At 41.0% G+C, this 17,635-nt stretch overlaps 1 protein-coding gene across 5 annotated transcripts in view; it reads left to right on the forward strand.

Annotated features, from left to right (window-relative positions):
- RGS7 (regulator of G protein signaling 7) overlaps positions 1-17,635 on the forward strand; it is a 156,604-nt gene that overhangs the window by 86,088 nt on the left and 52,881 nt on the right. For all 5 annotated transcript variants that reach the window (XM_081905833.1, XM_081905835.1, XM_081905836.1 and 2 more), the window contains exon 4: positions 17,539-17,589. In XM_081905833.1, coding sequence (XP_081761959.1) covers positions 17,539-17,589 — 51 coding nt within the window. The remainder of the gene's footprint in view (positions 1-17,538; positions 17,590-17,635) is intronic.

A 17,635-nucleotide genomic window follows, 5' to 3' on the forward strand; every position in this document is an offset into this window, starting at 1 on the left:
GTTAGCTCCTGGTGCCTCCATATCAATCATATGCTTGTGAGATGCTGCATACCCACTTCTGTATACATTTGCTAAATTGCTTGGTGATTCACTATGTGTCAAATAGGGATGGGGTGGAGTTCAATTAAGTGCACTTTTAAAGTTGAATCTACCCAATCTGCATTTTGTGAAACAATGTGTGCACCAAAGTACCACCATCCTTCAAAAATAATGCACCCCTGAAATTTGCAGTGCAGTTCTCCAGCCCACCAACATGTGCAAAAAGGCATATATTAGAGGAAAATGTGACAGGAAATTGCTTTGCAGAAAGGTGTATTGCAAAAAAGGCCGATTGTATACAAGAATGTGCATTTGAAAGAAATTTGCACTAAAGCGTGTCCTCCCTCAAAGAGGGCATGTGTTGTGGTGAGACCTGGAGACTGACCTCCTGTGTTGTGGGTGGGTATATTGGACAAGCCACAAAACCCGATTGGTAGGTTCCTTGTTGCTGGGTTTAATCTGGGCAATGGGGTGCAGCCTAAACGGATCGAAGGACCTATATATGCCTATGCATGTGACCCAGGACTTCCTCTTTCGGCACATGCATCGGAACACCCGCCCACCTCTCCCTATATTTAGCATATTTTGCGATTGACGTTGCTATGCTGTCATGTGTCAGCTGTTGTTGAGATAGGGGCATGGCAGGAATTTTCCCCACTTGGCTGATTGGCTGTTGCCATTTGGGTTTTGCCTGCCTTGTAGCAAATCGTCACAACTTGTAAGGTTGCGGATAGGCACTGGTTCAGGTGATAGGGATGGGAGAATGGTCTCACCATCCCTATGTGAAGGGTATTCTGTTAAAGGAATGCAGAGACTCAACTTGGTTTGGTCAACCCCCAAAAGAGAGTTGTGCCTGTGCCTGAGTCCAGGGGAGCATCTGGGGAGTGGACATAGTCCGTTCCCGGGCTTTCCGCCTACCTCATGTGTTCACCCTTGGCTGACCTATGATAGGGCTCTGGGTCAGCACTGCCCTCAAGGATGCAGGGAGCTAGTCGAACCAGAGCCTATGCAACCACTCACTTTCTGTAATCAATAAAGTTGTGGCCTAAATTTGTCCCAAAACTAAAATTTGAGTCAAATGTGTCTTTATTTAAGGGGGAGGTCTCTGGGTCTGAACATGCAAATTCATAAGAATTTAATTATTGTTATTACAGATTGCTGCAGGATTGTGGGGAACTGAATTTAATATGGGGAAATGAGAAATTGAGAGAATTAAAACTGACAAATCCAGCCCTGTTGTCAAGGAACTCATAAATTGAACAAATAAATAATGTAGCCCCATCAAGGGTGATAAGGGAGACAAGAAAACCTCTGATCTTTCCTCTGTCTTATGAAGAATGAGACTTAAATATTTGAAGGCCTTTGGCCCTAGAGACCCAAGTTCTAGACCCTTTGTTACTTGGTCTATAGCAATCTAAATGGACACCCCAAATGTTTTGAACTGCAACTCACATCAGCCGCAGATAATAATAATAGTAATAACAACAATAATTTTGTTACACCCTGCCCATCTGGCTGGGCTTCCCCAGTATCCTGCTGGAGTGCACCAGGTCGGTTAAGGCTAGTTGATAGGGTTACCTTTGGCTAGTCACCTTTTCCCTCAGCCTAAGCTACCTCACAATGTTGTGTGTATAAGTTATTTGGTGGTGGGGAGGTACTCTCCTGAACTCCTTGCTGGGGGAGCAAAATAAAAACAGCAAATCTTTCTCATTCCACAGGATTATTCTAGAAGTGGAACATAAGAAGTTCTGCTGATTGAGACCAGCATGGCTAAGCCCATTCTTTCTACTTTCCCATATCATTCTGCTCAGCTTGTATATTTGGTAATGCACAATTCTTTTCACTTTTGCATTCCATTCCCTGTGATTTTGTACCATCTATTTATCCTGCCTACCCACCCACCCACCCACTCACTACTTGCCATCAACCATGTGCACTCTTTCACGCCCCCTCTCTGTGTGCAAATTTCAAGATGATCTGCGTTTGCGTAGACGTTTGAGAGCTAGTCATTAGGGACTCAGCCATCCACCTCACCATTTAAGCTAAGGCATAAAGTAGGCCTACATAATTTGTGATTCAGGAAGCTGCATGCACCAACCATGTTGGTGATCTACATGATAGCTGCACTTTTTTTCTGGTCTCCAGCAAACTGAAAAAAACAAGCCCATCTTGATGGGCCATCATAGATGTCTGGAGCTTGGTAGGTCACAAGTTCTGTACGCCTGGCTTAGAGCCAAGGGGCCTAAAGCTTCTAATCACAGTGGAAGCTTGTAGGAACTGCCTTTTACTTCCATACCACTTGCTCCAAATTTTTGTTTGGCATGATATATTTTCCCATATAGCTCTCAGCAGGGCTCACCACAAGCTGTGAACTGGAATAACCATTCTTTATTATATACTTTATGTAAAGCACCTTCAATACAGTAAAGCAGGGATGGCTAACCTACAACCCTCCAGCTGTTACTAGAGTACATCATTTACCATCCCTGACCAGGAGTCATTATAACTTCCTTCAGCTCAGGCTGAAGGGAGTTAGAATCCACCCCAGCAGTAAGGAGTGCTGTGTGAAGGTCACACTTGAAGAGCCAGACTCTTTGCCTAAATATAAATTTATAGCCCTGAAATGTTAGCACTTCAACTGGGATGCTTCCTTTTGGAGACATGGCCCTATGTTTTATAACAGTGACTATCAATGATACATAAATGATGTGCAAATAATTCATTTCTGTTATAAGAAATCACAAGCAAATAGATCACCAGATTAGTTAAGCCTAGTTATCAAACTTTAAATTATTAGATTCCAGACTTTTTAATCAAGTGTTGTGAGAAATTAATCTCTTGGTGGTTATTAGGCTGAAAAAATTATCAATCTTGATGTGACTGTGCACTTAGGCCCTGGAGATAGAAGTATTATTAATGCCAGCCAAACTTACAAACAGTGAAAAGCACGCAGATGGTAATTTCCAGGCTCCTGCAATTTCATGTGATTGTGCCTAGTACAACGGAGGACAAGGAATAGCTGCTTGACTCCTATGCTCTTCAATCTGCCATAGCAACAGGATTATTTAAGCAACATTGCCCAGGATTGGCAGAACAATTCAAGGTGCAGCAGAACAGAACAAAATGTCTTGGAACGGGAACGCTCCCCCCCTTTTGCCTTTCCATTTTGTCACTGACCTCCATTGTACACTCACAGACAAAACCGGTTGGGGAAGTATTAGCTATGTGAATTTGGTGACCAACCAATGAAGAAAATGGATTGCACTGAGGAACCAAACAACAAGGTGTCATATGCTCCAGTTTTAACTGGATAGACCACCCTGGTAAAGTGGGGGCTGCTGTCAGATGCATGTCTGCTCTCTCACCTGTGTACAATGTAGGTTTTGAGGCATTATCTTTCAATATAAAATAGGACCATAACTATGAATATCTAGGATAACTATAAAAATCTAATAACCCTTTGCTGTGCTCGTCTGATCCTGCATTCCGTCTTTGACAGCAGCTAGCCTACACAGCTCACAAACAGTGCTTTGATGTGCTTTGAAGGTACATTGTGTATGGAGGCTAGATCTTGCCCAAACTGGACTTCCCAGGTACTGGCTTGGCGACCCCCACCCAAATGGACCAGGCCTCCACTAACTTCATTCATGGTGTAGTAGAAATGAAGAGTGGCAACAACACATTACAATGCTGGAATACTAAATACTGGACTACAACAATAGCAATTCATCGTATCCTCAGATCATCTTAAAATTTGCCAGTGTGGTGTAGTGGTTAAGAGTGGTAGACTCGTAATATGGGGAACCGGGTTCGTGTCTCCGCTCCTCCACATGCAGCTGCTGGGTGACCTTGGGCCAGTCACACATCTCTGAAGTCTCTCAGCCCCACTCACCTCACAGAGTGTTTGTTGTGGGGAAGGAAGGGAAAGGAGAATGTTAGCCGCTTTGAGACTCCTTTGGGTAGTGATAAAGCGGGATATCAAATCCAAACTCCTCCTCTTCTTCTCCTCAGTGATGTATGCTAATAAGTTGGTGGGCCATCAGCTGCAGGTGCCCCCAATTCTTGCACTTACCTTTAATCCACCACTGAATACTGATGTACCAGGTCTATAGCCAACTCTTGATGCCTGTTGCACAAGAAGCTGATGCGAGCACTGTCAGAGAGGAGGTTTTTTTCCCTTCAATCTGGATGCCAACAGTTCGGCAGAGTCCTTTGACAAGCTGAGGTCGCGAACTAGATCATTCAACTCCTTTTGGGAAAATGGATGTGGAGCATCATCTTCAAGAACCACTTCTTCTTCTTCATGTCCTTCAATACTGGAGGCATCTTCGTCACTAATGTCAGGAAGTTCTCCGAAGATAGGCACTGGAATTTCATCACAATGAGCTACAGGACGACGTGCTGATTGAAGAACAGGATACTTCGTGGGGCGACTGCCCCACTAACTTAGTTTTGATCCCCCAACTTTATAATGTTGTTTTGGTGCTGTTTTCAATGAATGCACACTTCACCTTAGCATATGCATTTTTCTACACATTACGTGGTTGGAGAACTTCATTGCAAAATTAAGAGAAGAGTGAATTTCAAAGGATGAGTGTGTTTTGGTTCGCGTATCATTCTGAAAAGTGTGAGTTAGGTTCACCTTTAAATGCAAACTAAATTGATTTCCTCCCCCATCCCCCTAGTAAGTATGGCTTACTATTAGTAAGTTTTGCTCAGAACAGTGTAAATGAACTAACCCACTCAAAAAGGAAAAACAAAAAGCAAGCATGGAGCCAAAATCAATCCTATGTGCGTATGCCAGGCCCATTGACGTCAGTACTGCACAAGCTCTTCTCATGTCACAATTTTGCCCTTTAAACATCTATGCTTGAGTGCAAGATTGCTAAGAATAAAATCTCAAATGCTTTATCAAACATTTCCCTTAACCTTTACAAGCAAACAGGTTTTCAAATGGTCTTGAGGAATCTTGCAAATAGATATATTTAAAAATATGTGCAATAGCTTATTAAGCCTGGAAACTAATATAAACTGCGGTTAGCTTAATTACACAGCAAAATGCGTGGCAGAAAGAGAAAACAAGCCAAGTTTGCATCACATGTGTTGTGAAATGAAATTCAGGTCTGCTTTTCTGTAGCTCTTTCCAGACAATAGATAACTATTGTCTTATTCTTAGCCATTACTCATACTCGTCTTGCTCTATCTGTAGTAGCTAGATGTGTAAGAGTTGCACAACAGCTCAGATGTGACCTAACATGTTTTCATCTGATTTCTTCCAAGTACATATTCCACGGGGGACAATAAACTAAAAGGTAGCATGTCTAAAAATAGATGCAAGCAAATGACCATCTTGTAAAAGATACAAATGGCCTAATAACAACCAACCTATTAATACTATATAACACAAACTGCACATTCAATAAATAAACAATTAGGCTGCAATCCTAAAGGAAGAGAGAGCTGAATAGTAGATAGACCACATCATCCAGTGATAAACTGTGAGGGAAGAGTGGCGCTTTGGTGCTCCTCCACAAGAATTAAAAATATTCTTCCATCTGAGAGTTGCCAGGGATAGTATCCTTCAGCCTGGGTAAACAGGAACATTTTCAAAATCATCCTGAAAGTTAATAATGATGGAGACAGACACACCTCACCAGGGAAGGCACTCAAAAAATGGGGAACCACCACCGAAAAGGTCCTGTCATAGGTCAACACCAATTGGGTAAATCTCAGTGTCAGGAGCACCAACATCTCCTCATAGCATGGAGTTTGTGGCTCTCTCTTGTTGTGTTTCTGGAATGAAAAATTGACAGATATAAAACTGCTGTAGTGACAGGGCAAGCTCACTTTGTGGAGGTTTAAATAATCACATAGCACAGAGGAGAAAGGAGGTTCAGCCAGGAGATCTCATTTTGTAGAGTGCATGGAGTTTGCCCTCCGCTCAGACATTTGCTGGACCGTGACAAAAATATCTTGAACTACATCTCTAAAAATAGAGGAACTTCAGAAGATTCTGTTAACAAAAGCTACAGAAGGAACATTCTCAGATTCTCTCGACTGCCCTGTTGAGAGTAACATTATAAAATTCAGAAGGGTCAAAATAAGCTAAGCTAAGGTCTAGGAATGAGAAGAAAATTCCATATCAGTCTGTTGAAGCACAAAACAACAAAGCTTTCAGGCATCTTCAAGACTAAAAATGTATTCTGGCATGTGCTATTGTATGCCAGTGTCCACTTCTTCAGATGCATGAAGTCTTGTACAAGGGACTAAGCAGGGCTGCAGTTGGACATGGGGTTTATTGAATAAGTTTTCCTAGTTATAATGCTAGCACTTCTGTACTGACTTCCAACACTGCTTTTTACACTGCAGTAAAAACCATGAAATTATAATGGAAAACTCCCATTATTTTTTAAGTTAACAGAGTTGCAAACTGATTTCCCCCCTGGAAATAATATGGGGATGGAAATAGAATGCTAAATGTCCAGTATATTCCACTAGATAGCCAGGAGTGGCCTTTATGTCATAGATAACAAAATGCACAGTTCTGAGTCTCAGGCAGAAGTCAGAAAATTACAAGTGCCACTGAATCCTTTAAATACATCAGAAATATCAAACTTCCTGAAGTCTTCCAATGGTTTTCCAGAGTAAGTCCTGTACACATTTACATGGGAGTCAGACGTATTGAACTCAGTGGGTCTTCCTGCTGTGTAGGCATGTGTCAGATTGCATTGTTAGGCACTTTTTGAGTTTTATCTCACTTCAACTGCTGAAGGAGAAAGGTGGCATTCAAATGTATTTAATAAAACCTGAACACTTATTCAATGTGTTTCAAACCTTAATCAGGGAAACAAACTGTTATTAAGAAGATGCTTTGCTACAGTATTCTAGATTTCTCTGGGGAACAGCCAAATAACCTTGAAATGTGTCATGTAATCAGTAAGGATTTATTATTATTTGCGCCTTGGGGCTTGTCATTTTTGTTTTCTCAAATCATTCCTCAGCCACAAACTCACAAGATGGTATTAAACAAGCTAGTATCCTCTCAGCCTCTTTTCCCCACCTGCCATGTGGGGATAAAAATACAGGTCTACCTTACAGAGCTGTTGTAAGCATTGCTCTGATAATATACAGTGGTACCTTGGGTTACAGACGCTTCAGGTTACAGACGCTTCAAGTTACAGACTCTGCTTACCCAGAAATAGTTCATTGGGTTAAGAACTTTGCTAGAAACTGAAAAAACTCAACTTAAGAACTACCGTCCCATCTCACTCTTAAATGTGGATTACAAAATTTTTGCAGATATTTTGGCAAGTAGGTTTAAAAAAGTACTAAATGGAGTGATTCATAAGGACCAAGCAGGCTTTCTCCCTGGCAGGCATCTGTTTGACAACACAAGAAACATCATTGACATTTTGGAATTTTTACAAACAAACCTTAGCACAAGAGCGGTGTTGATTTTTATTGATGCAGAGAAAGCCTTTGACAATATTTCTTGGATGTTTATGAAGAAAAATTTGGAAGGGATGGGAGTGGGGCGGGGGTTTGAAAATGGAATAGAAACAATTTATTCAGAACAAAAAGCCAAACTGATAGTAAACAACGTGGTGACAGAGGAGTTTAAAATTGAAAAAGGGACACGGCAGGGGTGTCCCCTATCTCCTCTATTGTTTATCTCAGTCCTGGAGGTGCTACTGAACATGATTAGAAAGGACCGGTTGGCACAGGGAATTGTGGTCGGAGTGAAACAATATAAATTGAAAGCATTTGCAGATGATTTGGTATTAACATTACAGGAGCCAGTCTCTAGTACTAAAAGAGTGTTAGAATTAATTTCCGATTTTGGTCGGGTGGCGGGATTCAAGTTGAACAAACAAAAAACTAAGGTTTTAGCAAAAAACTTGACAACTATAGAAACAGATGAGTTCATGAAAGAAACAGAATTAAATGTGGTTAAAAAAGTAAAGTACCTAGGGGTGTATCTGACCTCCAAAAATTTGAATTTATTTAAAGATAACTATGAGAAATGTTGGTCAGAAATTAAAAGAGATTTGGAAATATGGTCAAGATTGAAACTTTCCTTGTTGGGCCGAATAGCAGCTATAAAGATGAATGTATTGCCGAAAATGTTATTTTTGTTTCAGGCCCTACAGATCGTGGACAAGGTGGAATGTTTTGGAAAGTGGCAGAAGGATATTTCTAAATTTGTTTGGCAGGGCAAAAAGCCCCGAATAAAGTTTAAAATACTAACTGATGCGAAAGAAAGAGGGGGATTTGCCCTGCCAGACTTGAGGTTATATTATGAAGCTGCAGCCTTCTGCTGGCTGAAAGATTGGATTCTACTGGAGAACACTGATGTCCTAGATCTGGAAGGGTTTGATAATGCTTTTGGGTGGCATGCATATTTGTGGTATGACAAGGTTAAAATTCATAAATTGTTTAAAAACCATATTGTCAGAAGAGCAATTTTGATGGTCTGGATAAAATATAAAGACCTATTGGAGAGTAAGACTCCAAGGTGGCTCTCACCGGTGGAGGCCAAGGCACGTAAGAGACTTAACATGGAGGCCTACTGGCCTAAATATTGGGAAATTATTGAAGAAATTGGAGACAATTGGAGGTTGCAGAGCGTGGAAAAGTTAAAAAACAAGGTGCGAGATTGGTTGCACTATGCTCAAATTCAGGAAGTTTTTAAAGCGGATAAAAAGGTTGGATTCCAGGTGGAAAAATCGAAATTAGAGACAGAGCTGCTAGAGCCAAAATCCAAGCTACTTTCGAGAATGTATAACTTGCTGCTTAAATGGAATACACAGGATGAGATAGTTAAATCCGCCATGATAAAATGGGCGCAGGATTTGGGGCACAACATTATGTTTGAAGACTGGGAAAGGTTATGGAACACCGGAATGAAATTTACGGCATGTAGTGCCTTGAAGGAAAATATTATGAAAATGGTATACCGGTGGTACATGACCCCAGTCAAGCTTGCAAAGATATACCACCTGTCTGACAACAAATGTTGGAAATGTAAAGAGGCGGAAGGGACATTCTTTCACCTCTGGTGGACCTGCCCGAAAGTGAAGGCCTTTTGGCAGATGATTCATAATGCATTAAAAAAGGTACTTAGATTTACCTTACCTAAGAAACCTGAGGCCTTCCTCCTGGGCATGGTAGACCAGAGAGTGGCTAAGAAAGATAGAATTTTCTTTATGTATGCTACCACAGCAGCAAGGATCCTGATTGCAAAGCATTGGAAGACACAAGATCTACCCACGCTGGAAGAATGGCAGACGCAGTTGATGGACTATATGGAATTGGCCGAAATGACTGGCAGAATTCGAGACTTGGGGGAAGAAACAACGGAGGAAGTCTGGAAGAAATTTAAGGACTATTTGAAAAAACACTACAAGCTGTATGAATGCTAAAAAATGCACTTTTTAGGAAATTATAGCCTCAGCAACCGTAAATTAATGAAATGGAAATTAAGGTACAAGAAGCCAGAGGTGGTGCAATGAAACAACTTTATTGTGTTGAAATTAAAATTTTTAAGATCTGGGTTACAACATTTTTGAGATTAGGTAACACGATAAAATGAAAATTACATTAAGTTTTGAAATAAATTAACAAATTGCTGATGTTTTATATATACAGAGAATGCAGGGTTGGGAAGATGCGGGGAAGTTCACCTGATTTGCTGAAATTTGTAATTTGGTTTTCGTTTTTGTATTTTATAAACTCAATAAAAAATATTTTTTTAAAAAAAGAACTTTGCTTCAGGATGAGAACAGAAATCGTGTGGTGGTGGCAACGGGAGGCCCCATTAGCTAAAGTGGTGCTTCAGGTTAAGAACAGTTTCAGGTTAAGAACGGACCTCCAGAACGAATTAAGTTCTTAACCCGAGGTACCACAGTACACAGATCAGTTTGCAGTGTCAAAAAACAGCAATGATACCATATTATTAAAAGGAATTTTGTGCCACAGTCTTAATTCATTTCTTTTGTTACTTGGGGGTTAGCCTAGCAAGGCTTTAAAGAAATTGCCTTCCAGGTAATTACATTTAGGGACATAGGATTAAGGTGGAATGTTGGGATGTTGGTTCAACCATAATTGTTCAAGTTTACAGTATATTCTTGCAACTTATGATATTGTGAGCTGACCAAAATGCTAGCTAGTGCTGCTTGGATGAGTTGGCACCACTGTCTTTGTCATTTGATGTTATTGCCAAATAATCACAGCAGCATTATAATGGATGGTGAAGGACAAGTTGCCCTGAAGGCATTTTGATTACTATCATAGTTAATAATAAACATTTAACAATGGGACAGGACCTTAGCTCAATGGTATAGCACATGCTTTGAATGAAGAAGGTCTTAGGTACAAGCTTTGACATCTCCTGGAAGGTCTGGGGGAGTATCCTGTTTGAAACCTTTGAGAACCAGTCAGTCTGTGTAGATACAATACTGAGCCTGATAGACCAACTGTTTAACTCAGGATAAAGCAGCTTCCTACATTCCTAACAGTGATAGCAACCTTCTTATAGCAACCGTAATATGTTAATATATGGTCCCAAATGGTTACGGTTGTATGGGGATTGACAAACAGCTGAGGGAAACTAGTGCAAAAAGTGACTAGGGTATAGTACAAATATAACCTTAGCCATCAGAGATGCTTATATATATTTTTTTTTAGAATTTGTTCTCGGGGATCATAGTGCTTGATGTCGGAAAGACAGCATGTTCTTACAGTTCAGGGCTGTCTGGTTTATAGTGACAAGGTTTGCTCTTTTAGGTGGCACTTTCAGATGATAGTTAGTCTTGGCTAGTGCATTCACATTAATGAATATGAGACCAAAACAAGGTTTTGGTACAAACCAGCATCTGTTCATCAGAGGTAACACTGCAACAATCCTAGTGGCTCCAACGAACTTCCCAGATTTTTAGATTCTTAGATTTCCAGGTCAGGTCAGTTGCAGGTTTCGTTAGTCTTACTCTAAGGTTATGTCAGCAACAAGTCTGATGTTAAATAGAGATCCACATAGAACAGTTCACACATTAATGAGAACATGAATGACAATTCTTGCAACTTATTTAATCTGGTTCTTATTTAACCTAATGATATAAATGGGTAACTGTGGCAAATGTAATATTCTAATTGTAGGTGTGTGGGAGCAGGAAATGTAGAATGGGACACCAGCTTCTACAGAAAGTCTGATTAGCTGTCAAACTATAATAACACGGATAGATGGATGACATGTTCTTCTTTCACAGAAAAGTCTTGCAAGTATGAAATCATCTTGGCTAACCTTGCTTCTTTGTTCATATTAATATTTGCATGTAAACATGCTGATAAAAAGTCATTCAGGCTGTTTTCCAGATAGTGAGTAAACAAGGAAACTGGCTCAAGTTCATTTTATGTAGCATGAAAATTGGCTAATTTAAGCAAATTTGCTATGCAAATACTTAAACTTCATCCATTGTCCCACTGACCTCTTGCAGAGCATCGCAGTGTTTCAGAGACAGGAAAACAACAACAGGTGCTTTGTTTAATAAGTATGTCAACCATGTTGTTCGTGAAGAGCCCCGTTGAGGGGACTTGAAGCTGAGGAGACTTATTGTACTTTAGCTGTTAAGGTACTCTTGTACCTTGAAACAGAAAGGCCACCCCACGCATTGAAACCAGACTTATGCATGCAAATTGTTTGCACTAGGCTGCAAGTCATAGTCAGCTAAGCACAATGGAGCTGGAGCACAACAGGATAGATACTGAAGGAGAAACTCAGGTTGTAGCTTGGTAGACAATGGGAGAGTTTGCACAAAATGTTAAATTATGTGTTGGTGTCACAAGGATGAGCCACAGTTTACATGCTGCCTCCCTCTACACCTCCTCCATTGTGGTGCCAAGGAGGAGACTGGAAGCTTCCGTTTCCATGTTAGATTAGAGGTTGGATGAAACATTAAAGTGTGGCTAAACTGTGGTTAAACTTAACGGGCTTGTGGAAACAAACCAATTTCTTATCCTACGGTTTTAAGTTGACTTGTTTCAGTAACCTGTAGTTAAAGTTAACCACCGTTTGTTGGGTTCAAAAGAGATGGCAAGTTGTGCATAATCAAAAATGGAAGTGAAAGCTTCTTAACTTTTCATCTTGGCCGTGTCAGGGGAGGAGGGGGAGCATGTAAGTCCGAGGCTTAACTAGGCTTGTTCTTGTATTGCTAAACTGTGACTAACAGTCACAAGCAGCTGTTACTGTTTTATGGGGGAGGTTATTGATGTGCAAATTGCAGAGTGTTACTGATGCTTTTTAGAGAAAAGGATTAGTTCAGTTTCTGCGTGGAATATAACTTGGGAAGAAAGGAGATGATGTGAAAACATGGCTCTGTTGTGACACTGTTAATGAAGGCTAATCGAATAGCCCCTGTAACTGAGCCTGCTGCTGTGCTTCCCAGTCTCCACCTTCTTTTCTGAGTTTCTTGCAACTGAGCTGTGAAAATTTGCACTCAGTTAACACACAAGAGCTGAACCGCCTCCAGGGAACAAAGGAGCTTCTTCGCATATTTTTAAAATAGTAACCATATAAATACTTGGAACTACTTAAAGTGGCTTAACATTAGATTGGGTAGTGGTGGAGAAACAGACTAGTTACTTCACTTCTTTTAAGAACCTTCAGCCAAAGAAAATCATATTGTTCTTTTGTAGAGGCAACAGAAGTTTCATACCTGTTCTTAAGAAATTATTGTTCCTCATTTAGTGTTCTCAGCAGCAACAGAGGTGATCAAATCAAGCAAGGCTCCTTTTCAGAACAATCCTTGCAGGAGGAGTTGAGCTTACTGTGAAACAAGTTCAGTTCAAGTACACTTGATAAGAGTCAGATGATGCTTGTGGAAAAATATTGCTCTCTTTCTAGTATATAGAGGAGGGCAGCCACCATTTACTTTGCTACAAATCTCAGGGTAAGTATTAGGGTCTAACCACAGGCGCCATTAAGGGGGTTGTTATGAAGTGCACAGTGTGCGTGGGAGTCTGCAGTTGCAGGCCAAGGCTTCGGGCTGCCTCTGTCTCCACCAACTAGATTAAATGAGGACACAGCACACTTGTCCTGATCCCCTGGCATACTACTTGGCAGACATTGTGCCAAGACGAAGTTCCACGCCCAGAAGCCAATTGACACAACGAAGTTCCATTTCCCAAAAGCCAATCCATACGACAAAGTTCCAAGCCCAGAAGCCAATCCATTCAGGCCAAGTCCAAAGATCAGGAAACACAGTCTGGGCTCAGTCCAAGTAAGCCAAGACAGTAGTTCAGCAGTTAGTCTCACAGTAGAAACCCATGAAGGTCCAAGAAGAATCCCAGGCGAGGTCCCTCAGCACGGGCAGTTGAGCAGACACAGTACCTCAGCTCTGCTGCTTTCTTATACTGTGTCTGCTGATTGTAGCATCTGGGCTTCATGAGGCATGTGACCTTCACCTGCTCTCAGCTTGCCCCAGCTGAGGAGTCACATGACTCCTTCCCCACCTGGTCAGCTAGTGAACTAGGCTGCAGGCCCTGGCCTGCCCCTGCTTCCTGGACTGCCCTGTCCACTGTTCCCTATGCCTTAGGACCCAACGTATTCATGGGGATGGAGGTCTCTCTGGCTCTGGTGATGGGTCCCGCTGCTCGGCTTCTGGTGCACCAGCCCCTGCCCCCTCATCATCCTCTGTCACCCTGTGATTATGGTCTACTACGACCTCTCCTTCCCCATCCCCAGTTTGCTCCAACGTGACTCACTCCCAGCTACACCCCTCACCAGGATCCTCTTCCTCGTCCCGGAAATCCTGCAGTTCATGACAACAGTTGACCAGGACCCGATAAGGAAAATAAGGTAGGAGTTCCAGGTGCAGGTTGTTTAAATGCACCAGCAGCAGACCTGAGGGAAACCTGTCTGCTTCACCATTCCTGCCCCCAAAGCCAGCCCTGCATCCAAGCCTGCCTGCCACTGGCCAATCAAGCACCTGATAGGTGGAGAGGGGATTACGTCCCCCCACCTGCTCAGGTAGGATCCCAACACCCAGAACTCGGGTCCTGTGGGAGTAGCTGCTCACATGCCACTGGATCTAGGTGCACGTGGATTAATGTGGTCAAGGAAAATAAAATAAATTTCAAATAATTCTGTTGCATCCAAAGGGAATTGACACTTATTAAAAATAGGTCTCCATAGAATTAATCGGCACATGTTTGTATAAACAACACACTAACAAAATAGCCTAGGTTTAGAAGAATTTGCAATAATAATAATCATACAAGCTATCAGTTCTAAGAACATGTGCTAATGCACATAGTACAGCTAGAATGCAGTGAAATCAATCTGTGGAAAAGGGAAGAGAAAGAAACTTGCTGAGACTAGGCAATGGTGGCTGGCACCCACTGGGATTTAAGCCAACAGTAGGGGAACCTGGTAGAGGTTCGTTGGGGCAGCACAGGCAAGGAAGTCCGTCTAATTTATGATGGGGGTAGATTATATTGGTGTAACTCACCCTACCCCAAACTGTGCTTTGAAGCTGGGTTACAGCTGCCTGAGCTGGCCTCAGCCTGGCAGAGGGAAATGAAGCTTTAAAATATACCGTAGTTTGTCTTACACCACCCCTTTTTGCCTGTGTAATTTCTGCTAGGTTGCTAGGTCATTTGACTGGGCTGAACAGAGTTTGGAATAGCACTGGTTCTGCTGCTGCCCTATGCTGCCCCATGCAGCCCTTTTCAGGACTTACCCTGGCCTGAGCTCATAAGTTGGCCGAGCTGGGATGGAGGACTTACACTGACATATCTCTGACGGATCCAGGAGGAGGGACATATTTTGTTTCTGTGAAGGTGCCTGAAACACTTATAAAAGCCCCGTTGAATCCCAAGGCAGAATTCTTTTTGGCTTTTCAAATGCTCCAAGTGAAAAGTATATTTATATTCTATACACAGCATTAGGATCCTCACATCTATACAATTCTATGATTCTATGATCACATTTTTTTTTAAAAAAATAGATGTGTTTGTGGTGTGCCAATTTCCTTGACTGCTAGGTAACTCTTGATTTGCAATGACATAAATTAAAGCTGATTTTTTTATTATTGACATTTACGGTAACTGTAATGAAAGGGTGTACTGATGATGCAAGAATAAATATTTTCTCTGCATGAGGGATAACTGTAAGACCTATATAATTTAGGAATCTTGTCTTGCTAGATAATTTTGCATAATCATTTTAGTTCTATGTAGATGTGCATTAATGTCGTAAAATACAGTATAAGCTTAGTGGAATAGTTTGGTGGAACAGATTTGCTGATCATAATCATCTATAATAGCAACACCAAGAAAGATGAGGCTTATTTTTCCCATGGTGTCTGTATTTTTAAAAAAGTCAAGTGAAATTGTGACTAAAAACATGCCTCATATATAGGCAACTGCCATACAATATACTGTTAAATCCACATATAACCAGACACTGATGAGTTTTTAAACTGTCTTAGTTTATCACTGATTTTTTTTAATGTTTTAAATAGTTGTTTTAAGTTTTTTTTAGCAATTTTAAATTGTTTTATTATTTTTGTAAACTGCTTTTACAAACTAAGCGGTGAATAAATTTTATGAAACAACAGTAAAAAAATATGAAACATAAGATACTGTAATGCACTTTGTGAATTCGGCATTGTACCTCTGGCTAAAGCTGAAAATTGGAAATGTTGAATTCCTGATGTTAAGCTGGAGTATTTGAATTTCTTTAGCTCTTCTGAAGTCACTATGATTAAACTGCTTTAAATGAACAGCAGATTAACTGATCTGTGTACTTTAATTTGACTCGCCAACAGCTTTGACCAAAATATTCTCTCCCTAGATTCATATCTGAAATGTTTTGATTTGAGTAACTACTTTGTGGGAAAAGTGGCCCCTGAAGCTGACTTAGTAATTTTCTAGCATGTACCTTCCTGCCATCTTTCCATTGTGTAATACATTGCCTGAAAAGTACAACAGAAACTTGATTCTGTGGCCACCACAGAAATGACAAGCCCAAAAATACTCGGCATAAAGGAGATGTCTTGTGTGTGTTTGTGTGTTATGCCTTTAAGGGGAAGGTGGTGTCACCTCTGCTGTGCAGTGGGTGGACAAGTTTGTGGCGACTTAATAACCATCTTTGGTATTGCCTGTATTCCTTATTCACAACACAGGGTTATGCAACTGAAGTTCTAATTGGAATTTGCAATTAGAAGAGAATTTTTGCTTAGCCAAAGTTTTGCTGTACATTTAGTTCATGAATTACCCCCCCCAATTACCCCCCCCCAATTATATAACTTGCTAATGTATGTGCAGGAGCTGAGAAACATTGCATGGAGGGGGTATCAAATCGAGCAATGACTGAGAAAACTTCAGGACCCATGCAAAAAGTTGCTCTCCCAAGCAATCATGGCAACAGAAGCTTGCCCTTCAAAGAGCTACAATTCCTTAGCAAACTACGGTTTCCAGGATTCTTCGGGAGAAGCCGTGTGCTTAAAATGTACAGTGTAGATGGGACACAAGAGTGCAAGAAACACATAGCAGGCCTCAGAGGTAAAGACAATGCACAGCAGGAAAATCCATGAGCAAAGTTCAATAGCTAGATAGGAACATAATTGAGATTTTGGGATTTTAAGCTGTTTTTACATGCTTGTAACAAATCAATCAATCAACCAACCAGGAATGTGGAATAAAATGCTACATTTTTTTTAAAGGGATGCAGAACAAACTAACGGTGTCCACAGCACAGGGACGGTTTTTGTAGGCAAAGGCAAATCTGTCAAGTTTTTCTCTTTCTCTGAAGTTCAGTCTTAAGTTCAGTTCCCCATTTCCACACCAGTTTGCAATTTTTTAGTTTTTTATTTAAACAATTTCCAAATTATTGGAAACAATGAGAGGGAAAGCAAAGGGATTAAACTATGCAAGCTCTCCTTGATGAGAGAGATCTGATGCACCTGACAGTCCCAGGGATGCTCTCCTGGAAGCCATAGTACTTGAGCATAATACCTTGACAATATAGGGAAACCCAATGCGAGCTGCTATCAAATCTACTGCCAGAATGTAGGACCTGTGCACAGCAGCAGCAGCAACAACAACAACATAATTTATTACTTATACCCTGCCCATCTGGCCGAGCCTCCCCAGCCACTTTGGGCGGTTCCCCACAGAATATTAAAAACACGGTAGACTGTGAAAGTCCAAATTAAATAAGCAGGTATTGAATAATTAAAGCGAAAGTGTGGTGCGAGGGCCTCATTGTGACCACAGTGTCCATGATAAATATTTCTTTGACAATGGGAAACAGACTATGTCCAGTTCTACATTTTTCATTTTGTATTCCATGGAGCTTACTCCAAGGAAAGTGCAGATTGTTGCAGATTTAGGCAGCTTAATAAAAATGGGCACTCTTGGGGAAACTTTTCTTTTCTAGAATGTCATACATGTTTAAAATATAGCAGCTGCATTTTAATTATTTTTCACATTTTTTTCTAGGTTCTGACATCGTTCAGTGGTTAACAAAGAATTTGTCTATAGAAGACCCAGGTAAATATATTGTTTTTGTTTATTGAACGCTATCCCCTTTGTACTT

Source organism: Podarcis melisellensis, assembly GCF_964234715.1.
Source record: "Podarcis melisellensis genome assembly, chromosome: 3".
NCBI lineage: Eukaryota > Metazoa > Chordata > Lepidosauria > Squamata > Lacertidae > Podarcis > Podarcis melisellensis.